The 26,451-nt window shown below is 63.3% G+C and overlaps 1 protein-coding gene and 1 long non-coding RNA gene across 2 annotated transcripts in view; one reads left to right on the top strand and one right to left on the bottom strand.

Moving 5' to 3' along the window:
- Positions 1 to 26,451, bottom strand: part of KCNQ1 (potassium voltage-gated channel subfamily Q member 1) — a 274,919-nt gene that overhangs the window by 230,943 nt on the left and 17,525 nt on the right. Inside the window, exons 3-6 of the mRNA XM_040465810.1 lie at positions 8,163 to 8,289; positions 7,845 to 7,923; positions 7,301 to 7,397; positions 6,682 to 6,822 (exon numbers count right to left, since the gene is read on the bottom strand). Of these exons, the coding sequence (XP_040321744.1) occupies positions 6,682 to 6,822; positions 7,301 to 7,397; positions 7,845 to 7,923; positions 8,163 to 8,289 (444 nt within the window). The remainder of the gene's footprint in view (positions 1 to 6,681; positions 6,823 to 7,300; positions 7,398 to 7,844; positions 7,924 to 8,162; positions 8,290 to 26,451) is intronic.
- On the top strand, positions 8,376 to 13,349 carry LOC121023760 (uncharacterized). The gene is made up of 3 exons (XR_005787491.1): positions 8,376 to 11,757; positions 11,938 to 12,328; positions 12,783 to 13,349. It is a non-coding gene; the product is annotated as an uncharacterized LOC121023760 (long non-coding RNA).

Raw genomic sequence — 26,451 nt, forward strand, 5'->3', positions numbered from 1 at the left:
AGGTACGGGGGCCGCCCCTCGGCTGCGGGCCGTCCTCCCCGGAAGGCCTGCGCCCCATGTGTGAGGCCTGGCCCACAGCTGCCTGCTCCGAGGGCCCGGGTGCTCGGAGCGAAGGCAGAGCTGGGGCTGCGGACGGGGTGAGGGCATCTGAGACGCCGCGCCAGCCCTCTCTCAGAAAATACAGTTTTTCACAAAATTATTTTATTTATAAGAACACGGGATGGGCCTTACATTGTGATGGATTAATATGGACACGTTTTTAAAATCCCGTCGCGTTTGCCTGTGTGCTGAGTGTCGTATAACCCGGCTCCGCAGCGATTGTCGAGAGCATAAGGTAGTCCCGAGACCAACAAACTTGGGAATGGCTGCAGGGCAGGGAGGGGTGGGGAGAGGCAGGGGGAGGCAGGGGCCGCCAGCAAGGCACCCCCCACTCAGGGGCAAGGGGGCACCGGAAAACTCAGGCATCAAGACCATCGATACGAAGGTTATAAAAATACAAACAAAATGTGCCCTGACTGGGAAGCGAACGGGGTGGGGGGGGGGGGGGGCCGGGCAGGGCAGGGGCGGCCTGGACGGCCCTGGGGGCTAGTGGGGCAGGGTCCCCGGAGACCCTCTCCCCCAGCAGACAGACCCGCGCCCCGCAGGGCGGCCCCCTCGTGCCATTCCCTGGCCCTGCGCCGTCTGGGGTGCTGGGGCTCCTGGGGACCGGCCGGCCGGCGGAGATCAGGAGTGCCCGACCAGGCATCCCCCCACCCCCACCCCGGAGGGCACACGCCTCTCAGACCCCATCACAGACTTGCTCTGTCAAGTTAACGACATCCTTCGGCTCTTGGAGGAAACGGCCCATCCCCGCAGAGCTGTTTGTTTTTCCCGAATTCAGAGACACGGGCAGCTGCGGGAGGGTGCTAACTGCCCAGCCCTTGCCACGCACCCCTGACCGGGGCGCACCAGGGGCAGATGTGCACGTCCGGGCCCGCAAACGTGGGGGGACCCAGCATGACCGCCGGGGACAGGGCCGTGTGGCCCCAGGGACAGGCCCGTGGGGGCAGGGGACCGAGCTGTCCCCGGCCTCTGGAAGCCGCCGCGGGGGCGCGTGCTGGCCTCTGTGTCCCCGCTCACACGAGGAGGCACCTGGAAGCTTCCCCTCACACACAGTCCGCCCTGGCGCGGGAGGCCCTGTGGGCCCCCAGCGGGATGGGAGGGCCAGCCCAGAAACCCCGACCTGCCGGGGAGGCGGGTGGCCCGCGGCCACCCCACGGGCCTTGCCCACCAGAGACGTCATGGCTGTCCGTCCGCGAGCAGGCGTGAGGACCACGCTGGCGGGTACACTCAGGGGCTCGCACCGCAGGCCGACTGTGACAGTGTCGTGAGGTAGGGACCCCGGACCCCATCCCACCCAGGGGGAGACTGAGGCTGAGAGGGCAGTCACGGTGCACGAGGCCTCACCGCTGGTCAGTGACTGAGCGGGTGCGTTCCCACGACCCCGGGAAGGCTGCAGAGCAAACCCCGGGCCGGACACTGTGCCACCAGCCTGCCCCGAGGAGGCTGCAAGGACACGGCCGGGGACGGGAGAGTCACAGACCGAGCGGGGGGCCGGGCGGATGGCGGGACACCTCGGGCAGCAGGCTTCTCGGGCGCTTGTCCTGAGGGTGCGCCCGGCACCAGCCCCCCGTGGGGCCCCAGCCTGGCTGGCGGGAAGTGGTCGTGGAGGGGACAGACGCACGCGGGGGCCAGGGAACCACCCGGCCAGGCTTCCTTTCCGTGGGAAGGACTCAATAAACAAACCCAGACCCACGCAGATCAGAGCCTCTCAGGGAGCGTATCTTCCCATTCACGGAAACCCTGGCGCTCCGGGCCACAGACACATCTGCTGCCCTCCTGGGCTTGCAGCCCCCGCGGAGAGCCCCACGTCAGTCCTCGGAGCCACTCTGCTGCCCCTCCATCTTACGGACGGGGAAACTGAGGACCGGACCAGTCGCGTGCTCGCTGGCCCCGGACCCAGTTCATCGGTGCAGCCGAGGAGGCATCTGCGGACTCCGTGGCCCACCCTCCTTGTCTCCACCTGATGAAGGGCGTCATTCATTCCCGAGCCCCTTCCCTGCGGTGGGCCTGGCCCAGGGCCTGGGATGGGGATCAGAAGCGTGGGGGTCCTTGGGGTTCCGGGAGGCCAAAACACATGCACGGAAAGGGGCCATCCTGTGAGGAAGGTGCTGGAGGTGGGGAGCCGGTCAGGGGCGGAGCAGGACCCTCAAAGGCAGAAGGGCTAAGGGGTGTGACTGGGGCATGATGGCAGCCATGAACACCGTAGCGTGAGTTAGCTTGCTAAGGGTCTGTCGCAAGCGTCTGGCTTTGGGGAAAGCCTAGAGAACACGGGCTGGTGACAGGCCCCCACAACGTGCAGCCCGCCTCCGCTGCCTCCTCGCCCGGCGCCTGGGGCCCCAGACCTCCCGTGTCCTCGCTGATTTGACTTCTCCCACAGTTTGTGGGCAGAGGCCCGCATTTTGTACCCAGTTTGCAGATGGGCTCACGGAGGTCGGGCAACCTCCACCAGGACGCACACGCGGTCAGCGGTGCAGCTGAGATGCAGTTCCACGGGTGGCTCTGCCCCCCGCTGCTGACCACAGCTTCCTATCTTCCTGTCTCCTGAGGCTGACCACGTGTCTCTCCCTGGGGCCGAAGCTGGAAAGCTCCTACCCTCAGTGACATGAGCTGGACCCCCCCGCCCCAAGAAGAAATCAATCCCGTGTACCACCCTCACCGGGCCCACCAGGTCACGTGAGAACTCCTCCCCAGGGATCAGCCAGTGCACAGCGAGTACAAGAAGATGTGCTCACCCTGCGCACTCCTACGCATCCTGCAAAACCCACTGTCCGGGTCCTTCTCTGGGGAAGGCTCCCAGAGCCCACCACTCTCACCCCTACCTGATGTCTAACGGGCACAAGACTGTGCCTGGGGTCCTGCGGACCTCGCTTCCCAGCTGCACAGCACTCTCGGGCTTTGCAGAGAGCTCCAGCAGAGAACGAGGCCTGGAACGGGTGGGGTCTGAGCGCTGGGCTGGGGGCCCGGCCTGCCACCCTGGTGGCCCAGGGCCTCGGTTTTTCCAGCTTCAGATGAGGTGCACGTGGACGTCTGGGGGGGGGTCCCGTCCTCACGCAGGCCCTTCCTCAGCCCCCAGACCCCTGTGACCTCACACTACCAGGATGTAGGAGCCCCGGAGCCCGGACCCCTCTGGAGCCGCCAGCTGCCGAGACTGGCAAGGGTCGGGCTGAAACGCAGGGACGGGCTTCCAGCGTTTTTGCGCTAAATTCTAAATTTAGACGCGGGGGGTAAACAGAGCCCAGCAGCCTCCCGATTTTAGAGACCCCCGGGCGCTAAACAGAGGAGCCCGTGTTTGCAAAAACGGCTTTTCCCTCCACTCAAACTTTAACACAAACAAACGCATTTTGTTCCAAGGGCACAGAAAAAGGTCTTAAATCCTCCCCAAACACCTCAGCAGCCAGGCACGGGGCGCCACACCTGGGGGAACAGGGGGCTTGCACACCAGAGCCGGGCGTCCCCACCCGGCGTGGGGGCGGGGGGGGGGGGGAGAGACACGCGGCCTTTGAGCTGTCACCCTCGCTGGACAACCTAGGGACTGGGGCTGGGGGAGGCGAGGGGACTTCTCGTGAAGTCTGGCCGGCACACGGCGGTCCCGGGCTGCGGAATAGCGTCCCCCCAACATTCGTGTCCGCGAGACCCTCGGAACGGGAGTGCCTTGGGAAACAGGGCCTCTGTCGAGGTGGTCACGTTAAGATCCCGAGCTGAGATCGTCCTGCTTCATTCATCCAGGCAGGTCCCAAGCCAACGACAAGTGTCCTTACCAGAGGCAGAAGACGCGGCCACCAGCGCGGGGACGCCCGAACCCCCCGGAAACTAGCACGGGCAGGAAGGACCCTCCCCGAGAGCCTCCGCGGCGGGCGCAGCCCTGCCCAGGCTTTGATGTCGGACTTCTGGTCTCCAGACTGGGGGAGGACACGTTTCTCACGCTTTGAGCGCCTCGGTCTGCGGGACTTGGTTACAGCCGCCCCGGGAGCCTGGCACAGCCACTGTCCTCGGGGCCACGGACGGAACCGCTCCACGGGCCCGTCCGCGCTTCGTTCGTACCACGGACACCGCTGGATCTCCGTGCTGAGGACACCCGGGGCCGCCCCCGTGGCACCCACAGCCCTTCTCCCACCCACCCGCCGGACTCCCGCGGCCCAGACGCCCCCTCGCGGGCTCTGGCCCGCGACACGCTGAGAAGCGGGTCTGGCTTCTGGCCAGCCCCCGGCCCAGCCGTGGGGAGTGAGGCGGACCCGGTGTGGGGACCGGAACCCTCCCCTGCCCCAGCACGGCCAGCAGCCTTCGCCCTCCCCCCCCCCCCCCCCCCCCCCCCGGAGAGGCGACCGGGGCCGGGCCTCGGGAGCGGGTCGGGAGCGACTGCCGGGCGCAGTCACAGGCCGCCACACTGGCTTCAAAGCCCCAGTCGGGGCCGGCCCCGTCTCGCTTTCCTTGAGCTCTGTTTGTCCGCGACGCGCCAGGAACACAGCCCATAACTCAAGGCTCGGGGGCCGCTCCCGCCCCGACAGCTGCAGGGGCAGCCGCGGCGATGAATGGGAGCCGTTTGCCCCGGAGCCCCGGGGGGCGGGGGGCCCGGGGCGGCCCAGAGGCGCAGGGCCCGGCGGGAACAATGGCCGGGCCAGGGCCCGCGGTGGCCGAGGCTGGGGCTGCAGCTGACGGCGAGGGCTGGGGCACCGGTGCCAAGCTGGGCACAAAGGGGCCGTTTTCCCGGCCGGCGGGCGGATGTTTGCACAGGTGTGGGAGTGGGGGCGCTGCTCCGCCGAGGGCGGGGGGCAGGGGAGCAGCCTCGGCGGCCCCGGGAAGGCGGGGAGGCCGGTGCCAAGGCTGGGCACCGCTTATCAGCCGGGCCCCGGGCGCTCACCCACACGCCTCCTCCCGGCTCCGGACAGCCTGTGCCCGCACGGGCCCGGCACCGGGACCCGCCCCTCCCCGCCCCTCCCTGCCCCCAGACCTGCCGGGGCCCGCCTCGCCTGGGCCTACGGGGGCACGGGCGCACGGGCGCACGGGCAGACGGAGGCCGGAACCCGGGCTTTCCTCAGCCCCGAGTCGGGTCCCTCGAGCGGCCTGGCACGCTGGAAGCTTCCAGAAAACACACAGACTCGCCCCCGTCGGGAGCCCCCTCTGTGTGCTCGGCCTCACGGGCGTGGCACACGGACACGGCAGGGGCATGTGTCCGCCCGGGGGGGGCCGCCGGGTGGCTTCCTGCCACACCTGGACGGACTGGGAAGGGCCTCCTTTCTGGAGGAGGGCAGGGAGCCCCAGGGGAGAGCAAGGCCCGCTTTTTCCGGAAGGAAGAGGCTGGGGACAGACACGGCCAGGGCCGGGGACGGCGCTGGCCCCGAGGCGTCACCACACCCCGTGAAGGCCAGGACCCTCTCCTCGGCCCCTCCCCAATCAGCCCAGACATCGGCCGCCGCACCCCCAGCTCCAAGGGGCTCCCCTCCCCACGCAGCCGCACTCAGCCTGAAGCAGGGGTCGGTGCCCGCTGCTGTCTCCCTGACCCCTGCTCCTGGCCCCATGGGAGGCCCTCCCGGGCACTGGCTGCTCACACCCCAGGGCACTTTGAAGGAGGGAGCACCGTACCCCACGGAAAGCTGGGGAGTGTGGGGGCCCGGCCCGTGGCCCACACCCCTGTCTCTCCCCACAGCACGCGTCCGCCCCGGGCCGCCTCGGGGCCTTGTGTGTGCTGATCCCGGGCCCGGGTCCACCTGCAGTCAAGTGCCTGGAACCCCCCTCCCCTCGAAGCCAGGCTGTGGGTGGAGGGTATGGTCAGGGGCGCCTTTCATGCCCTGAACAGTCTCTCCACGGCCCACACGGCGAGGACGCGGCCAGGACTCAGGGCGCACGTGGCTGGCTGAGGCCTCACCTGGCTGTCCACAGCAATGACTGGTCCTCAGCAGAATGTCCCTTTGGCCCCCTGCAAGGCTGACCCACCAGGACCCCTGCCTGCCCCCCGCCCCGTGGGGCCCTCTCCCTTGTGACCGCCTCTCCTGCAGCCTCGCAGCCCAGGGAGCCGAGAGCTGCCTAGCCCAGCAGGGCCACTTACAGGTGGAACTGGGGCGCCGGGCCCTGCCCTCAGTGCACCCAAGGAGCCCATCTCCACAGCCAGGAGAGCCTGGGGGCCCTGTTGGGGGGAACCGGCACCTCTCCGGGCTGGGCCTAGCTACGGCACCCGCAGGCAGGCCTGGTGGCCCGGCCAGAACAGGGGAGAACTTCTTTCTCGGGAGGCCCCCCCGCCCTCATGTCACGGTGCTTGTTTGCCGTTTAACGTGGCGCTCCTTGGTGCAGGGATAGTCCTGGGGCCAGCGCAAACCCTCCCAGACGGCAGGGCACATGCCTCCCCCCACCAGGGTGAAGGACAGCAGAGGGCCCGGCCCCGGCACGTGCCCGGAGACGAAGGGTCGACTGTGGGTCCCCCCCTCGGAGCGAGGGCCCCCGCGCTGCCGGCTCCCAGCGCAAACCTTCCCGCGGGCACCCTTCCCCACGTTCGCGTGAGGAGCCCGTGGCCCGAGCCCGCAGTGCCCTCGGCCCCCGTGGTGGCTTCCCTCCCCTCCGCTGCCCGGGACGTCTGTCTCTACTTACCACCCCCCACCACAGGGCATCCGCGTAGCTGCCAAACTCCACTTGACCTGACTCGTTCACGGCGTCCTTCTCGGCCAGGTACACGAAGTACGAGGAGAAGATGAGACCCAGGAAGCCGATGTACAAGGTGGTGATGAGCTCCTGGGGGCAGTGCGGGCACAGGGGTGCGGGTCAGCGGAGCACTCACGGCCGCCCAGGACTCTGTGACCTTCCCGGCCGGCGGCACAGGCCGGGGGCCTGCCCGGTGCGAGCTCGGCCTGTCCCAGACGGTTCCACGTGGATCCCACGTGGTCCACATGCCCACGCGGGGCCCGTCTCCACCCATCTCCCCACTGGCTAGGGTCGGGCCCCGGCCGCCACCTGGACAGACGGGCCGGCTTACACAGGCTCGCCGGCCGCCCGGCTCTGCCCCGAGACCCGTGGTGACGCGCCCGTCTTCAGTCGGGGGACTGTTCCCGCCTGCCTCTTTCAGATTCTCTCTCCACCCTGCACGTCTGCCCCTAGCTCTGCCCCCAGCCTCTTGTCCCCAGCTGGAAGGAACACGGGCACATCGTCCGCCCGGCCAGCCAGGATGCACGCACCACAGCCGGGACCCCCGCGCCCCAGCCAGACCACCCACCTGGCGATGGATGAACACCACAGAACCCAGCAGCCTCCAGGTGCCTCCCTGGCGGTCAACGTGCAGCATCCTCAGGATCTGGAGGAAGCGGATGCCCCTGCGGGGGAGACGCCTCTGTGCCCCTGCCCCCGACTCACCAGCCCAGGCGCCTCGCAACAGCCCCGGGCCCCCACTCGGCCCCTCAAAGCCTGGCTCTGGGTCTGCCCACCCACCGCCGTGCCAGCCTCCCCGCCCCCCACCCAAGCACAGGGTCAGGGCTGGGTAGGGGGGACACGCCAGGCCCCAGCTGGACCTGTCCACCTCCAAATCCCTTTGGTCCCCAGACCACCTTCTGGGCACGGCCCTGGGATCACCCCGGTTTACAGATGGGCAAACTGAGGCCCCCAGATGGGGGAGGTCACAGCCCCAGGCCCAGAGGTGCTCTCGCTGGGTCTCTAACCCGGGCGGCCGACCTCGCTGTGGCGCCTGAGCGCGTGCCCCCACCCAGCACGCTGCCCCGCGGCCCTCGCACCCCCAGCCGGGAGAGCTTGTGGCCCAGGTGTACCTGATGGCCGAGGTGGCGAACACCTGCCCTTTGGAGCCCACGCAGAGGACAACCATGGAGGCCAGGACCACGATGAGGTCTGGGGGGGGGAAGGGCGGCGTGTCAACAGCCAGGCTGCTGGCTCGGGGGAAGGGGCCTGGAGGTCAGGAGGACAGGGCCACTCGGACGGGAGAGCGGCCCTCCGTCTCAGGCACACGGGCCCACCCGGCCCACCTCCCAGCCCCGCTCCCAGGCTGCCGGGTCCCCCTTTCTGGGGAGGGTGCCAGCCCGCGCCCCGAAACCTCGCGCGAAGCTCCCCTGGGTGCAGGCACAACTCACCGATGATGGAGATGGGCTTCCGGGCAAAGCGCAGCCGCCCCCAGATGCCCACGTACTTGCTGCGGCAGCCTGCTGACCAGAGGCGGACCACGTATTCCGTCCCAAAGAACACCACCAGCACAATCTCCTGCGGGGCAGAGGGGCGTGAGCCGGGGCCTCTACCCAGAGACCCCCAAGAGCGGCCGGCCTGGGTCCTGGCCTGGGTCTGGGGGGGGGGGGCGAAGCAGGCAGCCCACCGGGACGGGCCAGTGGCCCAAGGCCGGACCCACCCCCCCCAGCAGACACCTGCTGCTCTTCAGACCGGGGCCCAGCCGGGCCACATCCACACCCGGGCTCAGCAGCGGCTCAGGTCTCGCGTCCTCGCCTGGCCCCGAGGCACGTGACGACCTGGGCTCGTGTCCTCCAGCCGCACTCGTTTAAGCCACCGAGCCCCCAGAGCTCAGGCCGTGCATCCTGAGTTGCGTGTCAGAGAGCATCCATCCTCGTGAGATGGTCCCTCGTTCACCTCACAGCCACCACGCCACCAAGGACACAGCATCCGGGGACACTTGTCAGCTCTGCCGGGACCCGGGAGCCGGAGCGCCCCAGGGCAGGGGAGGGAGGTGGGTGGCAGGAAGAGGAGGAGGAGGAGGAGGGCAGAGGCCTCGAGGACACCTCTGGCGGAGCCGCTCCACGGCCAGGGCTCAGTCTGCAGTCAGCTCACCTCGAGGAGGGGACGCCGGGACACCGAGGGCTAACACCCAGGCTACCGAGGACAGGTGGCGAGGCAGACAAGTGAAGAGAGACAGTATGAAGACCACGTTCAAAGGGAAACAAACGACAATGTAGTGAAATGGACAGATGGATGAGGAGGGGCGGGAAATCCTGACGGATCCAGAACTAGTGAGGAGACCGCACCGGTGAGCACAACTCTCCCAACAAAGACAGGCCGTGGACCCGACGGCTCCGCTGGTGAAACCTACCAAACATCTGGAGAAGTAACCCCGATCGCTCCCAAGTTTCTCCAAAACACTGAAGAGGGGAACACTTCCTGCCTTGTGCTGCGAGGCCAGAATGAAGCCAGACAAGGACGCTACACGTAAGGAGCAAGGAGCCCAGATCGGCCTCCGTTGTGAGCACCGGTGCAGAAACGCCCGAGAAAATACTAGCAGCCAGCTCAGTAGCCTGTCGGAAAGATCACACACTGTGACCGAGTGGAACTGACGTCGGAAGGGGGGCCCGGCGTGGGGAGACCGGTCAGCTACAACCCGTCACGTCAACAGACTGGGGTAAAAACGCACGACCTGAGTCGCTGCGAATAAAGCACGTGACAGAATTGCCCACCTTTTCCTGCTAAAACCAGTGAAATCAGGAACGCAGGGATAGTGCCTGCACGTAATAAAAGCCACACCTGCAAACCCCACAGCACACGCTACATCGACGGGAGCTTTTCCTTCATCGCATTCGACGCTGTGCTAAACAGCACAGCCAGAGCAGCTGAGCGCGGAGGAGAGACAAAAGCCATCGCAATCGGAAAGGACAAGCAAAACCATCTCTGCTCGCAGGGGATGTGAACTTACGTGTAGAAAACTGCAAAGATCACACAGGCACACACAACACGCCGGGTAGATGGTTGCAGAATTCAGCGAGGCGGGTGCGAGTCAAGAAGCACGAAGCAACTGCATTTCTGTGTCGCCTGTATCGTTTCCACCAACCGCGAACGGTCTTTAAAAGAAACGACTCAAACAATTCCGTTTACAGGCGCATCAGAAGGAATCCGGGAGTTGTGAGTTAACAAAGGAGGCAAAAGCCGGGTGCGGTGAAACCTGAAGATATCATGCCAAGAAATGAAAGGAGGGAGGCACAGCCCCCGTCCTGGACCGCAGAGAAGCTGCCGGCACCAGAGTGATGGAGAGATTCAGCGCTGTCCCCCCAAACCCTGATGGGGGCCATCTGTACGAGGGAGTATCACTCAGCCTTATAAGGAAGGAGGTTCTGACACCTGCCCCAGCAGGGATGGGCCCTGGGGTGGCCCAAAAACCTGCCCCTTGGAGCCCACGCGGAGGACGACCGTGGAGGCCAGGACCACGATGGGGTCCGGGGGGGAAGGCGTGGCGTGTCAGTGGCCAGACCGCCGGCTCAGGGGAAGGAGCCGGACGAAGACGGCAATGCTGATCCTCCTGCCCCTGGAGTCCGGCCCTGGCAGGGGGCCTCACGGGGTGACAGGGCAGGCCCTGGTCCGTAGCGCACCCCTGCCCTCCCCGCCACGAGGGGGTGGCGGGACACTGCCCCCAGTGTTGGGGGCAAGCTCAGTAGATACGGGGGGAAGCCTAGGAGAGTTTACCTCTTTCCTGTTGCAAAAAAGTTGTGTTCATAACACTGAATCCTTCGGGGGGGGGGGTCGTGTGACCTCACGGGGGCAGTGGCCACGTGCACCGCCCATCCCCCGCTCCCCAGCCCCACAACCCAGGGCCTGCCCCGGTTGGCGCTCAGTGTGGATCCACCGGGCGAACGAGAGAGCGGGGCCGACGGCCCCCCCCCCCGCTCGCAAGGCTCCGTCCTGTTCACGTGTCCCCCAAGAACCCGGCCCTGCCGGGTCCCGGCAGGCGGGAGGAGCCCGTGATGGGCGAGGTCTGAACGCACCACGGGCCTCCAGGGTTTGGCCGTCACCTCCGCGTTCCCCAAGTGGAGACACGGGCACCGGCATCTTTGTGGAGAAGGGGTCACCTGGCCACTAGGGGGTCCCCAGAAGAGCCGTCCTCGGGGCCTCCCTCCACGCTCTGCCTGCACATCCACACACCATCCGGCTTATCAGTCATTCCATAGTTTTCGTTCTTGTTTTCATGCAATTCTTACCATTTAAATCCCTTCCACAGCTGTGCCCCGCGTAGACTCAAAGCACAAGAAACGTCTTCTGAAAGACCTCAAGATAACGAACTATCAGCGATTGCTGATCGCTGAGACCCGAATCATCTTCGTCTCACTCGTGGGGAGAACCTGGTCCGGAGCCACCCCCGCTCTCCCAGGGCTGGCTGCCTGAGAACACGGACTCCCCCCTGGAGGGGTGAGGTGTAGGAATAATTTAAAGCAACGCTAATCCTCAAATCCTGTTTGAGTTTGGAATGCAGCGCGAGGCCCGGCGGGCCGCATGGGGCGCTCACCGTGTGTGTAAGCGAGGCCCAGGCCCCGGGCGGGGCTGAGCTCGAGGTGCCCTGCTGCCCGCACGCTGGGAGGGGATGGGGACGGGCATGAGGCGGTGGGACGGATGTTCGCCTGGAGTGCTGGGTGGGGTGGCACTCAGGGTCAAGGCCACAGCCAGGCCCTCAGAGCTGGGTGCCGCCTGCTGGGGCTGCGGGGGGCTCGCCGTGGCTCAAGCACCCCACGGGCAGGCTTGCTGGCCAGCCCGGCCCACCGCTCTCTCTTGAAGCCACCTGTCCACCGGCCTGGGCTCCGGCGGGGGCTGTGGCCCAGCAGGGGCCTTGGAATGTTTTCACAGGAGGGCTGGAGGCTGCTGCGGGGCTGTGACTGGCCTCGACCGTCCACTTGCAGAGACCGGTGGCGGGGAGCCTGCAGGAGGACTGACCTCTGTCATCCCGTGGTGTCACCCCTGATTCAGGTATGACGTCCCCCCGGACCACAGCAAGCTCATTAGTTCCGGGCTAAGGGAGGCCAGCTTCCAGCCCCAGTGGCCCAGACCCGGGAAGGGTGACCCCCCCACCCTGGCCACCCTCTGTGCCCTGAGTTTTCTCCACCCTGGCAGGAGCAGGCCCCAGACTCTTCTGTCTTTGTTTTCCAGGCCCTAAGCAAGCCCCAAAGGTGAACTAAAGGGCGCCCAGAGCCTGCCAACAGCTGTCACCTCCCCCCAGGCTCACTGCTCAAGCCTCTGCTGTCGCTCCCCACTTTCCACACCAGAGGGTCAGGGTCTGTGGCCCCCTTCCCAGGGCCCCACCCCCCTACCCTATCCTGAGAGCCTCCCATTGGCCCGCGGCAGGCCCACACCCCAGGTGCTCCCCTCCCCCCAGCTCCCCACTCTGGGTCCTTACCCTTCCTCGGTCCAGCTCAATACCCCCCACCCCCTGGGAGCCGCACCCACCACCCCTGTGGAAGCCACGTGGCTCCCCCGCCGATAGCACAGCCAGCCCAGGGGCCCTCTCGGCCAGCTCCACGTGGTGCGTGTGTGACCCCAGGTGTGCAGCAGGTCAAGGATGCAGGCCGGGAGGCCGGGACGCTGAGGGCGTGCGGCCCTGAGCTCTGCCCTGCAGATACAAGGACAGAGGCCGTCCTCCGAGAGGAGCTCTCGGAGACCACAGTCAAGCCAGAGGGATGGGGGGACCCCTCCCACCCCGGCCGGTGCCAGCTTCATGGCCGAGGGGCCGGTGGGCCAGGGCGGGTGCTGAGACCAGAGGACAGACCCAAGCATTTGCCACCTGCCAAAGCTGAGACACGGACCTCACGGGTCCAAGCGTCCAACTAGCCCCCCCACCCTGACCCGCGTCATTCCGCGAGTTTCGGGCCGGACTTGGGCCCTTCCTGTGGGTCTCCCCGGTGCTGGGTGTTAGGGGTGGCCCTCAGCGGTGTTACTGGTGTGATCCGGCATCATCCTACAAACAAGTTCTAACAAAGAACCCAATTGGAAGATAGGTGAGGAATTTGAGCAAACATTTCTCTAGAGAAGACGTGACGGCCCACAGACACCCAGAAGGGTGCTCGCCATCAGGGCGACGCGGATCGGAACCGCGGTGAGATAGCGCCGCGCGCCTGTCACGAAGGCTCGAGCAAGAAAAGATAAGAAACCACAAGTGTCGGCGAGGACGTGGAGAAAGGGAGCCCTCGCGCGCCGCTGGAGGGAACGCAACCCGGTGTGGCCACCACGGATGGAGCCCAGGTGGAGGTGCCTCGGAAAGTGACAGTTCCTGTAAGACCCAGGAACTCCAGTCCTGGGGATTTATCCAGGGAAGATGAAGACGCTGATTCAAAAAGATACCTGCACCCCCACGCTCACTGCAGCGTTACTGACGACAGCCAAGGCAGGGCGGCGGCCGGAGGCTGCCCACAGAAGGAGAAGGAAACCCTGCCGTCCGCAACGACAGCTGGACCTCGAGGGCACCACGGCAAATGGCAAATGCCCCAGATTTCACTCGTGTGGAAACCGCACATACACGCGAAACCAAGCCCGTGGGTTCGGAGAACAGACTGACGGTTGCTGGGGGCGGGGGCGGGGGGCGCAGTGAGAAATGAGTGATCTGCTTTGCTTTTTCAAATAAATTGAAATAAAACAAATTTCTTTTAATGTCTATTTGTTTTTGAGGGAGAGAGAGAGAGAGAGAGAGAGAGAGACAGCACGCGAGCAGGGGAGGGACAGAGAGGAAGAGGGAGACACAGAATCCGAAGCAGGCTCCGGGCTCCCAGCTGTCGGCACAGGGCCCAACGTGGGGCTGGAACTCAGGAACTGTGAGATCGTGACCTGAGCCGAAGTCGGACGCTCAACCGACGGAGCCACCCGGGCGCCCCTGGGTTTTTGCTTAAAAAAGAAAGTGGCGGGGCGCCTGGGTGGCGCAGTCAGTTAAGCGTCCGACTTCAGCCGGGTCACGATCTCGCGGTCCGTGAGTTCGAGTCCCGCGTCGGGCTCTGGGCTGATGGCTCAGAGCCTGGAGCCTGTTTCCGATTCTGTGTCTCCCTCTCTCTCTGCCCCTCGCCCGTTCATGCTCTGTCTCTCTCTGTCCCAAAAATAAATAAACGTTGAAAAAAAAAAAAAAAAAAGAAAGTGGCACGGGGGGCGCCGGGGCTGGGGGTCTGTGCTTCATGGGGACGGAGTTTCTATTTGGGAAGACGGACAGTTCTGGAGACGGAGGGTGGGGACGGCTGTACAACAGCGTGAACGTGCTCAGCGCCCAGAGCTCTGCATGCACCTCGACACAGATATGATAAAGTGCATAGTATGCGTATTTCACCATGATTTTGTGAAAAGAAAGATTAGTGGATGCCAGGGGCTGGAGGAGGGAGGAGTGGGGAGCGGCGGCCCCCGGTTAGGGGCTTTCCTCCGGGGGGGGGGGGTGCGGGAGAGTTCTGGAACGACACGGGCGTGGTGGTTGCCCAACTCCGTGAATGCACTGAATGCCACTGACCGCGCCCTTGGAAATGGCGAACGTGGTGCTCTGTGTGCTTGACCACAACAGACACACCGCGGGCCCCGCAGCGGACCTTCGGGGCGGCCCCACGGGGTGGAAAGATGGGCCCCGAATGTCACCCCGCTTGGGGCTGGGAGAGTCACTGCGTGGTCGGCCTGGGGCACAAGGTCCCGTCTTCACGGTCCCGTCTTCACGGACCCGCTGCTAGCCCGGTGTCAGAGGAGCTCACGGAACGATGCCAGGCACCCTGCCGGGTCCCCTTCTCCGGGGACAGCAGAGGAGGCAGCGTGCAAAGGGTCCACCTGGGGAGGGGGCTGGCAGTGAGCACGGAGTCTCTGAACGCTCCCTCGCCCCGTTTCATCGCGGGGTTGACAGGGCACGTGGGGCCCTGCACAAGCTCGGGGTCCCTCCCTGGGAGGCTCTGGGCCCTGCCTCGGACGCCCCACGGCACGGGCTCACCGCCCCCGGGACTTGGCCCTGGGGTCCTCGCCTGGAGTCCTGTCATTTTGCTGACAGACACCCCGGCCCTCCCCTGCCCTCGCTGTTTTGGGGGAACTGTTGTGACAGCATTTCTGCAAATCCCAAGAGTGTAGATAAAGGTTCAGAAAAGCAGGGGCTCATCTGGTTTCTCCCGCGGCGAGCGCACACGGGGAAAAGGTTGGCGATTACTCAAGTGTTTCGTAACCGTGTAGAACGACGAGAAGGATGAAGGTCGCTGCTGGGCTTATCTGTTGTTCCTTATCAGCTACTCTGCATCCTCATCAGCGGGAAGATCGTCTAAGGCCCCGCGTGTTTTCAGGCTCAGTGCTGCTGGCATCGCATGACTTAGGAGCGCCGGGAACGTCCCCGCCACGAACCACTCACATGTGACAGAGAGCAAGACGGCCTGAAGGTTAAACCCGCTTAGATTAGCCGACCTCACATCCCGACTCTTGGGACGGAAAATATTTCTTCTTTTGCTAAACAGAAAGGCAGCCTCCCAGATCCTTATCCTTGTGATCCCTGCGGTCTCTGATGTGACTGTTCTATTATCTCGATGATGAAAAATTTCGGAGAGAGATAGAGACTGAACCACAAAGGATTAAGCGCCGGGGACTGTGGGGTGCAGGGGCCCGCGGGTTGTCAGGTGAGAAATGACAAAGAGCAGGAATGAGGGTCAAGGACGAATAGCACAGCTGCCTCCCCGGTGGCCCTGTGGGCGCTGGATGTGGCCCACTAGGGGTGCAGCCCCGGGGTGGGGGTGGGGGCCGCTCTGCAGGGGCTCCTGCCCCCCACCCCCGCCCCGCACCGAGGACCGCCACAGGGGGCAGGATGCCCGTACTTCCCGGGGTCAACGGGATTTCGCCAGCGGAGAAGCGGTCCCGGAGACCTGGAACGGGGCGGGGGGGACACGGGGACCCGACCAGGCCACCCATCAGGGCGGGGCCATGGGCAACCAGCGTGAGGGTCTTCCTCTCCTCCCACGAGCCGGGAGGCGTCCCCACGGGGGGGGGGGGGGGGGCGGTGGTCCCTACAGCACAGGGGCCAGCCCAGCTGTTCTGACTCCAAGCGGGACCCCATGAGCCGCAGGGGGAGCTGGCCTGCGCATTCCCGGGACAGTCAGCTGGCTGGAGAGTACAGAGCAGGCGTGCAGGCCGCTCAAAGCACCCTTTGTTCAGGAGCTGCCCGTGGCCAGCTGCTCCCAGCCGCGCGCCCGCGGTGAGGGCTCTGGGGCCTCCCGGTGACATGTGCTGGGCACAGCTGGGGCCCTCGGCCCACACTTGCGCCCACCAGCCCCACCCGCGCCCGCCAGCGCTGCCCCACCTCGGCCCGTGCTGGGGCGGGGGCCCGTGTGCCTGGACCCCTTTGCTCCCTGGTCCACACAGCCTGTGGGCCAGGCCCCGGGTCAGCCACTGGGGGTACAGGGAAGGGGCCCTGCTGCCCGAGGGGAGCCCTGCGCCGGGACAGAGGCCACTGAGGGCCCCTCTCCCCCACAGGACGGCAGGATACGGCATCCCCAACACGCAGGCGGTGACCCCGGTGGGCCCCACAACCGTGCCAACGTCCGAGTGTCCTCGTCTGTAGAGTGAGGGTCCTGGTCTGTAAAGTGGGGGTCCTGGGGCGCCTACTTCCCAGGGCTGTGGGGAGGGCTGACGTTAGACAGGCCGCTTGGGCCTGTGGAGATGCCATGGAAAGACCCAGAAGACAGGGTGGCACTGAAGGGCCTCAAGACAGAAGTGACCTCCCAGGGGCAGGCAAGCAGGTGGGGGGGGGGGGGCTCGGCACAGAGGCGTGAAGAACCCTGACCCGGTCTGGGGCTCGCACGCCGCCCCCGGAGGCCCGAGTCCACCCCGGATCCGTGTTGGAACCCCCACTCTGCCCACAGCACAGAGGGCCCCTCCTGATCTGACCCCTGACCCTGTGTGATGCACCCCAAGCCTTTGACGCCTCCACCTGGACCTCACCTGTGTCTCCCTGGCCCGACCTCCCTCCTGCCGAGGCAGTGGGACTCATCCCAGCCCAGGGGACCCCTCCCCACCTCCTCAGCTATCTCCCGAGCTGGGGGTCTGTCTTCACATTGGAAGCACGGTCCACACCGAGCCCCAGCAGGGCGCCCACCTGGTGCTCTAAGGGCCACACGGGAAACTCTAGGTGGGGGACATGCCTGCTTCTTCCCCCGCGCCCCCTCACCCGGGGTGGGTGCTGCCTTCTGGGGGGGGCTGGGGGACCCAGGAAGACCCGGTGTCCCCAGGCCAGACAATACTTCCCTGCTGTTGGGACATGGACCCCCACCTCCCCCCCAACACGGGTCTGGGACCCACCTGCCTGAAGTCACCGGTGGTTTGGGGCCCCACAGCCTCTCCCCAATAGGCTAGCCACCCTGAATTCCCAGGAGGGCCCCGCGAGCCATCAGACAGCAAGGAGACAGGAGCCCCCCGCCTGGAGGCCGACGGCCTGGACGGGCCTTGGGTGCTGCCCCACCCCTTAAACACAGTCACCGGTTTGGGGCGACTCAGGAGGCACCGGTCCGCGTTCTCCTGAGAAGCAGCCCTACCCGCCAGCTGTCTGGGGTGGCCATTCTGCAGGCCAAGCAGGCCAGGCCATAGCCTTGATCCATCACCATGGGGACAGATATTCCCATCTACCCAGCAGCCGGGCCCTGCAAGTGGGCAACAGCGGCCGTCCGGTCCCCTGGCCTGGTGAGGGGCCGCGGAGGCTGCCCGAGCAGGCCGCTCGAGGTAGGCCCACCATCCAGGCTGCTGGGGGGGCTGGCTGCCTCCCTCACCCCTGTTCCGCACCCCAGCAGGCGCCTGGGGGTACGGCGAGGCTCCAGGGCTCCCCCCCCCCACTCCTGACGCCCTGGCTGGGGTCAGTCCCCGGGGCTCACCCTGTGCCACCCCCCAACCCCCACCCCAGCCTCACGGGAGCCGAGATCAGACCTGCCAGTACAGCTGTGCAGGCTCAGTGGCCAATGGGGCGAGGCACAGATGTCCCGACTCTCCACGCGTGGGCTTCCCGGGAAACCCCTCTGCAGGGCCAGACGGGCTTTTAGGGAGCAAGAAAAGCAGAGGACAGCTTTTGAGCAATCGTCCCTGAGGCCAACAGCCCGCTGCCCACCCAGAGGAGCCTCAGCGGCTCCAGTCAGGCGTCCAGCCCGGCCCCCTCCTCTGTAGCACCTGCACACTCCAGGGCCCGGGCCCCACGGCTGTGTGTGTATCCAGGGGGCGCAGAGCGTAAAAGCAAGACCAGAAACTCGACCACACCCATGGCCATGGTGCATCCTCAGGCCCGTAATCCTCGGATCCCAGGCCTCCTAGCTCAGCCTTGAGAGAACCCCCCCCCCCCACCTCGCCGGAGGGGAAGAGTGACTCTCTCTGCCACAGTCACTTTGCACGTGTTACCAGTGCCAGGACCCAGCTTCCTGCACCAGACAGCGTGCCCGCACCGCAGGGCACGTCAGCGCGGCCCCCCTCCTCCCCACCCGGGTGCTCCCGAGGTCGGGAGGTGGGCCAGGGCTCCACCGCTACAGACACCTGACTGGGGGCGGGGGGGGGGGGGGGGAGGCAGACACAGCCAGGAAGTGGGCCCCAGGCAGCTGTCTTCTCCCAGATTCTGGTGAAGTGGCGATACAGCCCGTGGCCGCCCCCCGGAGCACCCGGCGAAGGGCGCTCGGTAGACACGCGGTACGTGCGACCATCTAATGTGTGTGTTTTACTCATTAGTTGCTTTCAATGAGTGAATTTCAACGCACACGGGGAGGCGACACTTACAACACAAGGAAGCCACTACCAACCAACCGTGGATGATGGGATGAAAGTTACGTGTCCGTGGTCGGTGTCGGGGTGCGGTCCCGGAAGGTGCCTCCCACGGCGCAGAGGGAGCCTTTCCGTGACCCTGCCTGGCAGGCGTGCCCGACATTCACCTCTTCGTCCTGGGGGTTATTCACGAGAGCATTCGCTGCTTAATTCCCAAATAGCTGAGCCTTTTTGGTAACCTCGTCATCCTTTATTTCTAACTGCATTGGGTTTTGATCACAGCCAACTTCATCCCAATTTTTCAAAGTGTATTGGGTTCCCACCCCCACCCCCCCAACAGCCGAGTGAAATGACTGGTTTTACAAATGTTCGTGGGCGTAAGGAACTAGGTCCCGGTCAGGAAGACCCATAGTTACAGTGCTGGATCGTGGGTTGGGGGACGCTTGTTACACAGCTGTAAGCAGCAGGGACCACAGGTTACCGTTAGAATCCATTGCAACACAAGCCGTCCACACCCTCACGTATTCTGCGTCTACCAGAATCGTCCTATTCTGAGAGGTACAATTAAGCCTCCTGCAGTGATCACATCTAACCTGCTTTGCCCTGCATTTCCAATAGCTTTTGCTTTACGGAGCTCTTACGCTGTTTGACACGTCAGAGTTTACAACCCCGTCTCCCCCAGAAGTGGTGCCTTGCCTGGGCCTGTCGAGTGCCGACGCGGACACCATTCACCCCGCGTCTGTGTGTACGCGCTCAGCATGGCTCGGCCGTTCCTTTGTTTTCCAGCATCCGTTGTTAGTTTGCTTTACTGAATTCCTCTGAACGACGTATTTGTTAAAAATGAAATTAAAAACCTTTCTGAGGGGCGCCTGGGTGGCGCAGTCGGTTGAGCGTCCGACTTCGGCCGGGTCACGATCTCGCGAGATCTCACGTGATCTCGCGTGAGTTCCAGCCCCGCGTCGGGCTCTGGGCTGACGGCTCGGAGCCTGGAGCCCGTTTCCGATTCCGTGTCTCCCTCTCTCTCTGCCCCTCCCCCGTTCGTGCTCTGTCTCTCTCTGTCCCCAAAATAAAAAATAATAATAATAAAAATAAAAAATAAAAACCTTTCTGAGAGTCCCTGCTTTTTAACAGAGGTTCTCAGGCCATTCACATTTAGTGTAAAACTGGATCCATCCGATTCGATTTGCTTACTGTTTGCTGTGTGTCGTCTCCTTCATTTTCCTTCGACTGGGAGAGGTGATCCGCATAGTATCCCTTCCCTTCTCATTCCTGAGCGGGGAAGTCTTGCTGGACTATCCTCTTCCATCGCTGCGCCCTCACCCCTGAAGCTTGGAACAGCCCTGCTCCCGTCGGAAGAGCTTATACTGTAGCCACGCCCCCGCCCCGGGGGGGGGGGGGCCGGGGGGGTCATCGCCCCCCCGGCCCTTCTCCCCCGTCGATGGCACTGTGAGTGGACAAAGCAGTTTCCAACGTCACTTCAGTGGACTCAAGGACACCCCGCATCTCTTTCAAGAATTCCTGAGCGCAGGGGCAGAGCTCTCCCATGTCCCTCTGACCAAGTCCCTGGCTCCGAGCACAATGCCACCCCCAGGGTGCTCGTGCAGTCCCCAAGGGCCACCTGCCTCCCACGCCAGAGCAGGACAGGTCCTGAGTGATCCCGAGTGTCTCCTGCTCCACAGACCCACTCCTCACCCCTCACCCAGGCACCGTTTGGGGTTGAAGGGTCTCCCCCCAAACCTCGTATGCTAAAGTCCTGACCCACGGACGGCGAATGGGACCTTGTTTGGAAACAGCGTCTTTGCAGGTGTAATTAGTTAAGCCAGGTCACTAGGCTGGGCCCTGATCCCATATGACTGGTGTCCTGACAAAAGGGGGAGATACGGACACGAGCAGGGAGAATGCCGTGTGCAGAGAGAGCAGAGGTGGGGGGGACACATCTACGAGCCACGGAACCACCGGACGCTGGGACAGATCCCCCCTCCCCTCCCAGCCTCAGAGGAAACCCACATGGCGACCCCTTGATCACAGGCTTCTGGCCCGAAGGGAACAGCAGTCACATCCGGGGGCTCGGGGTTGTCGTCCAGGTCAGACCAAGAGCTGGACGGAGGTCCCCGTGGACGTCCAGGTCACAGGCCCCAAAGCTTTCCCCTCCTGGGAAGGGGTCCTGTCCTGTAGGCCTTGGTGAGACAGCACCATTCTGTGCGTGGGCAAACGCTGGCCTGTGTGCCTTCCCTGCTCCACGGGAAAATCTGGGCTCTGGAGACAGACCCCGAAAGGCCGGAAGAGTTATCCCAGGCTTAAGGCCAGCAGAAACAAAGGCCCAGGGGCAGGAAAGGTTGGGTGTGTGTGTGTCGGGGTGGGGGGTGCCGTGTTCCAGGACACTAAACAGTCAGAGAGGCGGCGGGGGGCGGGGGGGGGGCTTTCCACCTCGTGGCCTGGGGGCCAAGAGCCCCATGAATCACGCTCGGGGCCTCGCGCACACGGGAGTAGCCGGGAGGGCCGCCCTGTAATTTGCGGTGGGGGCGCGGGAGGCCCCGGGACCGCCCGTGCCCAGCTGTAGACACCATCAGGCGCCCCGGCAGCCAGCTTTACACGTATTTAAAGCAAATCCCTCGTCTTCCCCAGGCACGGCTATTTCCGTCTCCAGGCCGGCTAAATGGGGTTTATTTTCAGCCCCGGAACCTCGCTGCCGAGGGCCGTTAACCCCAAAGAAGTTCCACCCCTGCGACGGCCACCTTAGCCGGCAGGGCTGGGGGAGAGAGGGCGGCGGCCGAGTCTTTATTTGCCGAGGGCCCGAGCTGCTAAAAACGTCTCATTTAAGAATTCACCCAGAAAGAGAAGTTGACCGAACCGAGAGCGACTTGGGGACGAAAACCCTTTCTAATTATCTGGTTGAGGCGTTGAAAGGCTCTGCCTTGGTTTGAATGGTGTTTGCTTTAGCGGAGGCGGCGGGGGGCTGCCGGCTGGGGGAGGACGGGCCCGCGTGGGCTTCGGGTCCCCGCGGGGCGCGCGTGTGCGGAGGCCCCGCTCCTCGGTGTCCTGACGGCTGGGTGCCTCGCCCGGCTCGGCACATCCAGAGGTTTTCATGACAGGCGGTGAATTTCAACAGTTTTTTTTTCTTCTTCTTCTTTCAGGAATGTTTTAAGGGATTGAGAGGAAATTGTGCACGGATTTTGCTGTTTTAAGAGCTAATATGTGAACAGCTTCAGAAGGATGTGTGTTGTTTTAGGGCTGGAGTTTACAGAGTAAAAGTGTAAGAGAAAAGCAGACTTGCCGTGGTCTCCGAGGGCCGTCTGCTTGAGTTTCATTCCTCCGAGAAGGGGTGGCCTTCCAGGGAGCGGGGCTGGGAGGCAACAGAGAAGGTCTGACCTTCAGTCCCCGCTCAACCCCCACCACCGTCACCAGAGTGGGGGGCGCCCGGCCGGGTGGCCAGCTTGGGCGGGGGCCTGGAGCGGCTCTGAGATACAAGCCTCCAGCCCGTGCCCCCCCCCCCCCCCGCCAGGGCACCGAGGAGGGTCCTCCGTGTCTGGACAGCCCCGGGTCCCCCCGTTCCCACAGAGGGGACTGACCCTGGTCCTAGGATGGGGAGGGGGGCTGGCTCCTTGGGGACAAACGTCAAAGATACCAACTACCAAAAGTTACTCGGCAAGGAATCGATAAAGTGAACGGCCCTAAGCCTGTGAAAAGAATTGAATTTCTAACCAAAAACCTTCCCACGAAGAAAACCCCAGGCCCGATGGCTTTGCATGTCCTATCAAACGCTGAAGAAAACAGCATTTCTGCCCTAAATCTTCCGGAACCAAAAAGCAGGAACGGTTCCCAACTGATTACCTAATGCCAAAAGCGAAGACGCTGAGAGCAAAGAAACCTCGGACGCGATCCCTCGTGAGCACAGATGTGAAAACTCTCTGTTACGTTGGCCAAATGAAAGCCAACAATGTATTTTTTAAAAAACGCACCATGGCCAAGTAGGCTTTATACTAAGAATTCAGGGTCGGTTCACGATTTGAAACTCACTCGGTGTAGTTCGCCGTATTAATAAAGTAGGGAGAAAAACACACGTATATAATCAATAGATACAGGAAAAGCGTCTGACGAAATCCAGCAGCCACACTCGATAGCCACTCTTCCCAGAACAGTGGAAAGAGGGGGGGCTTCCCAGCTGCTAAGGGGCATGTCCAGAAGCCACAGCTAGCATCGCGCTTCACGGCGAGAGACCAAGCGTCCCCCCCGGGATCAGGAAGCAGAAGAGGGGGGTCTGGTCTCTCCTCACCATTTACTGAACGTCACCGTGGAGGCCCAGCCAGCGATCAGGCAAGAACAAGGGACAAAAAGCAACAGAGATCGAAATGGAAAAAAATAAATAAATAAATAAAGCTGACTCTGTTTGGGACAACACTATCATCTCCATAGAAAATCCTAAAAAATCTACCAAAAAAAAAAAAAAAAAAAAAAAAAAAGAAGCTTCCAGAACTAATAAGGTTAGCAAAGCCACAGGACACCAGGTCAACATGCCAGGAAGAAGCCATCCAAAAGTGAAATTAAGAAAAGTACACCGTTTGGGTGATGTCAGAAACACGACACAGCAAATCGCACAAATCACGTAGGAGATCTGTGCACTCAAAACCAGAAAACGCGGATGAGCGATACGGAAAAATATCTAAGAAAGCATAGAGACACAGCACGGCCGTGAAGCAGAAAACACAATGTTACTGAGATCCGCGGGGACACTCAGATTCACTGACCCACCACCGGCTCACCACGGCGCGAATCAACACTTTGACGGGTTGGTTTTTTTTTTTGTTTTTTTTTTTTGGTAGAAATTAACAAAGTGATCCTAAGATTTACATGGAAATGCAAAGACTAGAATCGCCAACATACTTTTGAAAATGAACAAAATTGAGGGATTAACACAGCCTGATTTCAAGGCTTACTACAAAAGTCACATTAATCAAGACAGTGTGGTAATGGCAAAACAGATTAGAAAGTCCAGAAGCAGAGCCACGCATATGGTCAACTGATTTTCATCAAAGGTGTCAAACTAATTCGATGGAAAAACGGTGCTGGGTAGCCACATGCAAGAAAGATTTAATACCTGTCACTGCACATAAAATTAAACTTGAAACGGATCGCAGATATAAACACGGAATGTAAAACTATAAAATTTCTACAGAAATAGAGGAGAGAAGTCTCCGTAACCCTGGATTAGGCAAATATTTCTTAGACAGGACACAAAAAACATGAGCCTTTAAAGAAAAAAACAACCTGAAAAATTGGACTTTGTCAAAATTAAAAACTTGTGCTCTCCCATAAGACGGTGTTAAGAGGAAAGAGAAACCACAGATCGGGGGGCGGTGGGGGGGGGGGGTGGGGAATGCTGGCCAAACACACACTTGATCGTCCCAATGTAATGTCTCGACTTGGATCTAGAATGTAGCAGCTGTTACAACCCACTGGTTGTCCCACCGGCAGGACAGAGGCCCCGATCGCGAAGGCAGGCAGAGAACGGAGCCCTCTGTCAGAGAAGGTACAGCGCGGGGAGCGGGCCCCGGGAGAGATGCGCAGGGCCGCGGGTCACCGGGGAGACGCAGTTAGAACCGTGAGCGGTGGCCGCACGGACGGGGACCCAGAGCAGCCGTGCGTGGACGACGGAAAGAACGTGCACGCGGGGCAAACGTGGGAACCGGCGTGGGGTCTCTCAGCAAGGCCAGCGTGCTGGCCCGGCCGTCCGCTCCGAGGGCTTTCCCCAGGACGAATGAGGACACGGGGCCTACTCGAAACCTGTATGCAATAATCAGGGTGGCTTTAATCATAACAGCAGAAAACTGGAAACGGCTCAAGTGTCCATCAGCCTGTGAACGGATAAACAAACTGTGGTACATTTTATCCTTTCCAATTAAGAGGAAACAAAGTCGTGAACGCCGCAACGGGGATGAAGCTCACGTGTATTCTGGTCCGTGAAAGAAGCCAGACGCCATGGCTCCGTGGTGCAGGATGCCGTTCGTATGACGTTCTGGAAAAGGCACGACCGCGGGGACAGGAAACATCCGTGATTACCAGGTGCTGGGGGCGCGGGGGCGCGGGGGCGGGGTGAGCTGCCAAGGGGCACCAGGGACTTTTGGGGGTGATGGGAATGTTCCAGATCGTGATTTCACGACGGCAGACATTTGCCAGGACTCGCTGGCCCGCGCACCTACAAGGCGTGGTTTCGCTGCTGGGGAGTGAGAGCCCTACGGGCCTAAGGAGAAATCAGACGAACAATGCAACCAGCCTGAGAGATGTACGAGTAAACGGACCCTTCTGCAAGAAACAAGTTAATTCAGTAAAAACAGAGATGCGCCCAATCAAAGACCTGGTTTTTGGAGATTAAAAAAAAAACAAACACAAAAACACCCTGAGTCAGAAATCGCCCCCCTCCCGCATGCCCAGAGTGGACGACTGGCCCTCACCAGGCCCACCGAGCTCCTGTCACCGGGGAGTTGGGCTGTGGTCCCCGATCGCCCCCCAGGAGGTCTCCCCCCAACCCCTGTACTCCTCGGTGACTCCCCTGAGCACCTAGCACAGCAAGCCATCACCTCGCGTCTTGGTGACCGCCTGGGGCCGCCAGTCTCCCTCTCCGTCAAGAGCTCCCGAGGGTGCCTCACACCCCCTCTGGCTCACGTCCTCGTGCGGGGCAGAGGGTACAAGAAATGCCCAGGAAACAGGTGCCGAGATGCCCCAGCACCAGCCTGTGTCCACAGCTCACACCTGGGACCCCAACCCTAGCCGCAGCCGGGTCCCGGGTTGAGTCCAGGGGACCCGAAGCGCACCCTGCGGCCACCGGGGTCATCCAGGCTCCTCCCAGAAGCCCCTGAGCCGTCCCCCGCCCAGAAAGCCACGTCCACCAGCCCCAGACTCACTGCCCACGTCCCACCTGCCTTCGGGGGACCTGGGCTCGGGCGCTAACTTGGGGCCCCACCCTCGCACTCCGGCCTTAGGAGGTGTGTCCCCCGCCCCTCGCTCGCGGGCGCCCAGCTCACTTCAGGCGGCTTTCCGGCCCCCCGCCCCGCCCCCCGTGTGCACTCGGAGCTGCTCAGTAGGGAATGTGCAGAGTTCTGAGCTTTCTGTGACCTTCGAAGTATGTTGGCTTCTTCCACCTGCCGCCCACACCATTGCACCGCATCCCCAGAGCGACCTGACGCGGGGGCGGTGGGGTGACAGTGAGGGTACCCCACACGGAGGAAAGCCAACCGCCGGTCACGGGGCTCCTCCCCTGCAGAGACCCCCGGCACCGTGACCGAAAAGGCTCATTCTCGGGGGGACCCAACTGCGGGCGAGGGCAGAGGGACGGGGACGGGGAAAGGCAGGCCTCCCCGGGGAGTGACCACCCAGCCGCAGCCTGCAGGACTGGAGGGTCACGCGTGGCGAAGGCCAGGCGTCGGGGAGGTCGAGTCCAGGAGGCGGGGCCCCAAGGGGCTTTGTGGGTCACAGGGAGGGGCGTGGCTGTCCCTTCACAGCCATGGGAAGCTTCCGGAGAGTTCTAAACAAGGCAGTGACTAGGTCTGATTCCCTTTGTGAGGAGGTCTGTCCTGACCGCCATGTTGTGGGTGCCGGTGAGGCCTGGCCGAGGGAGGGAGCCGGGCGGGCGGCCAGCACACTCCGGACAAGGGACAGCAGATTTCGGGCTGGGGCGAAGGGAGGCCTGTGCCCAGGTGCGACAGGGTACACGTGGGCCGGGGGCCTCCCAGACACACAGCTGCCTGGGACCACGTCCGAGCCCTGTGGCCCCGGATCAGAGCGCGACCTCAACACGGCCAAGCCCAGACCTGCCCCCGAGGGCACGGGGACGCCCTCACCCTGTGGATGCTCAGAGCACGGCCCAGTTCGGAGCCAAGGAGCGTGGACGCTTACGGAAGAGAAAACGAGCAAGAGAGGCGCTAGCTGTAGGCCACAGTGGTCAGGGCTCAC

This window comes from Herpailurus yagouaroundi, unplaced genomic scaffold, assembly GCF_014898765.1.
Source record: "Herpailurus yagouaroundi ecotype Mexico unplaced genomic scaffold, PumYag 569, whole genome shotgun sequence".
NCBI lineage: Eukaryota > Metazoa > Chordata > Mammalia > Carnivora > Felidae > Herpailurus > Herpailurus yagouaroundi.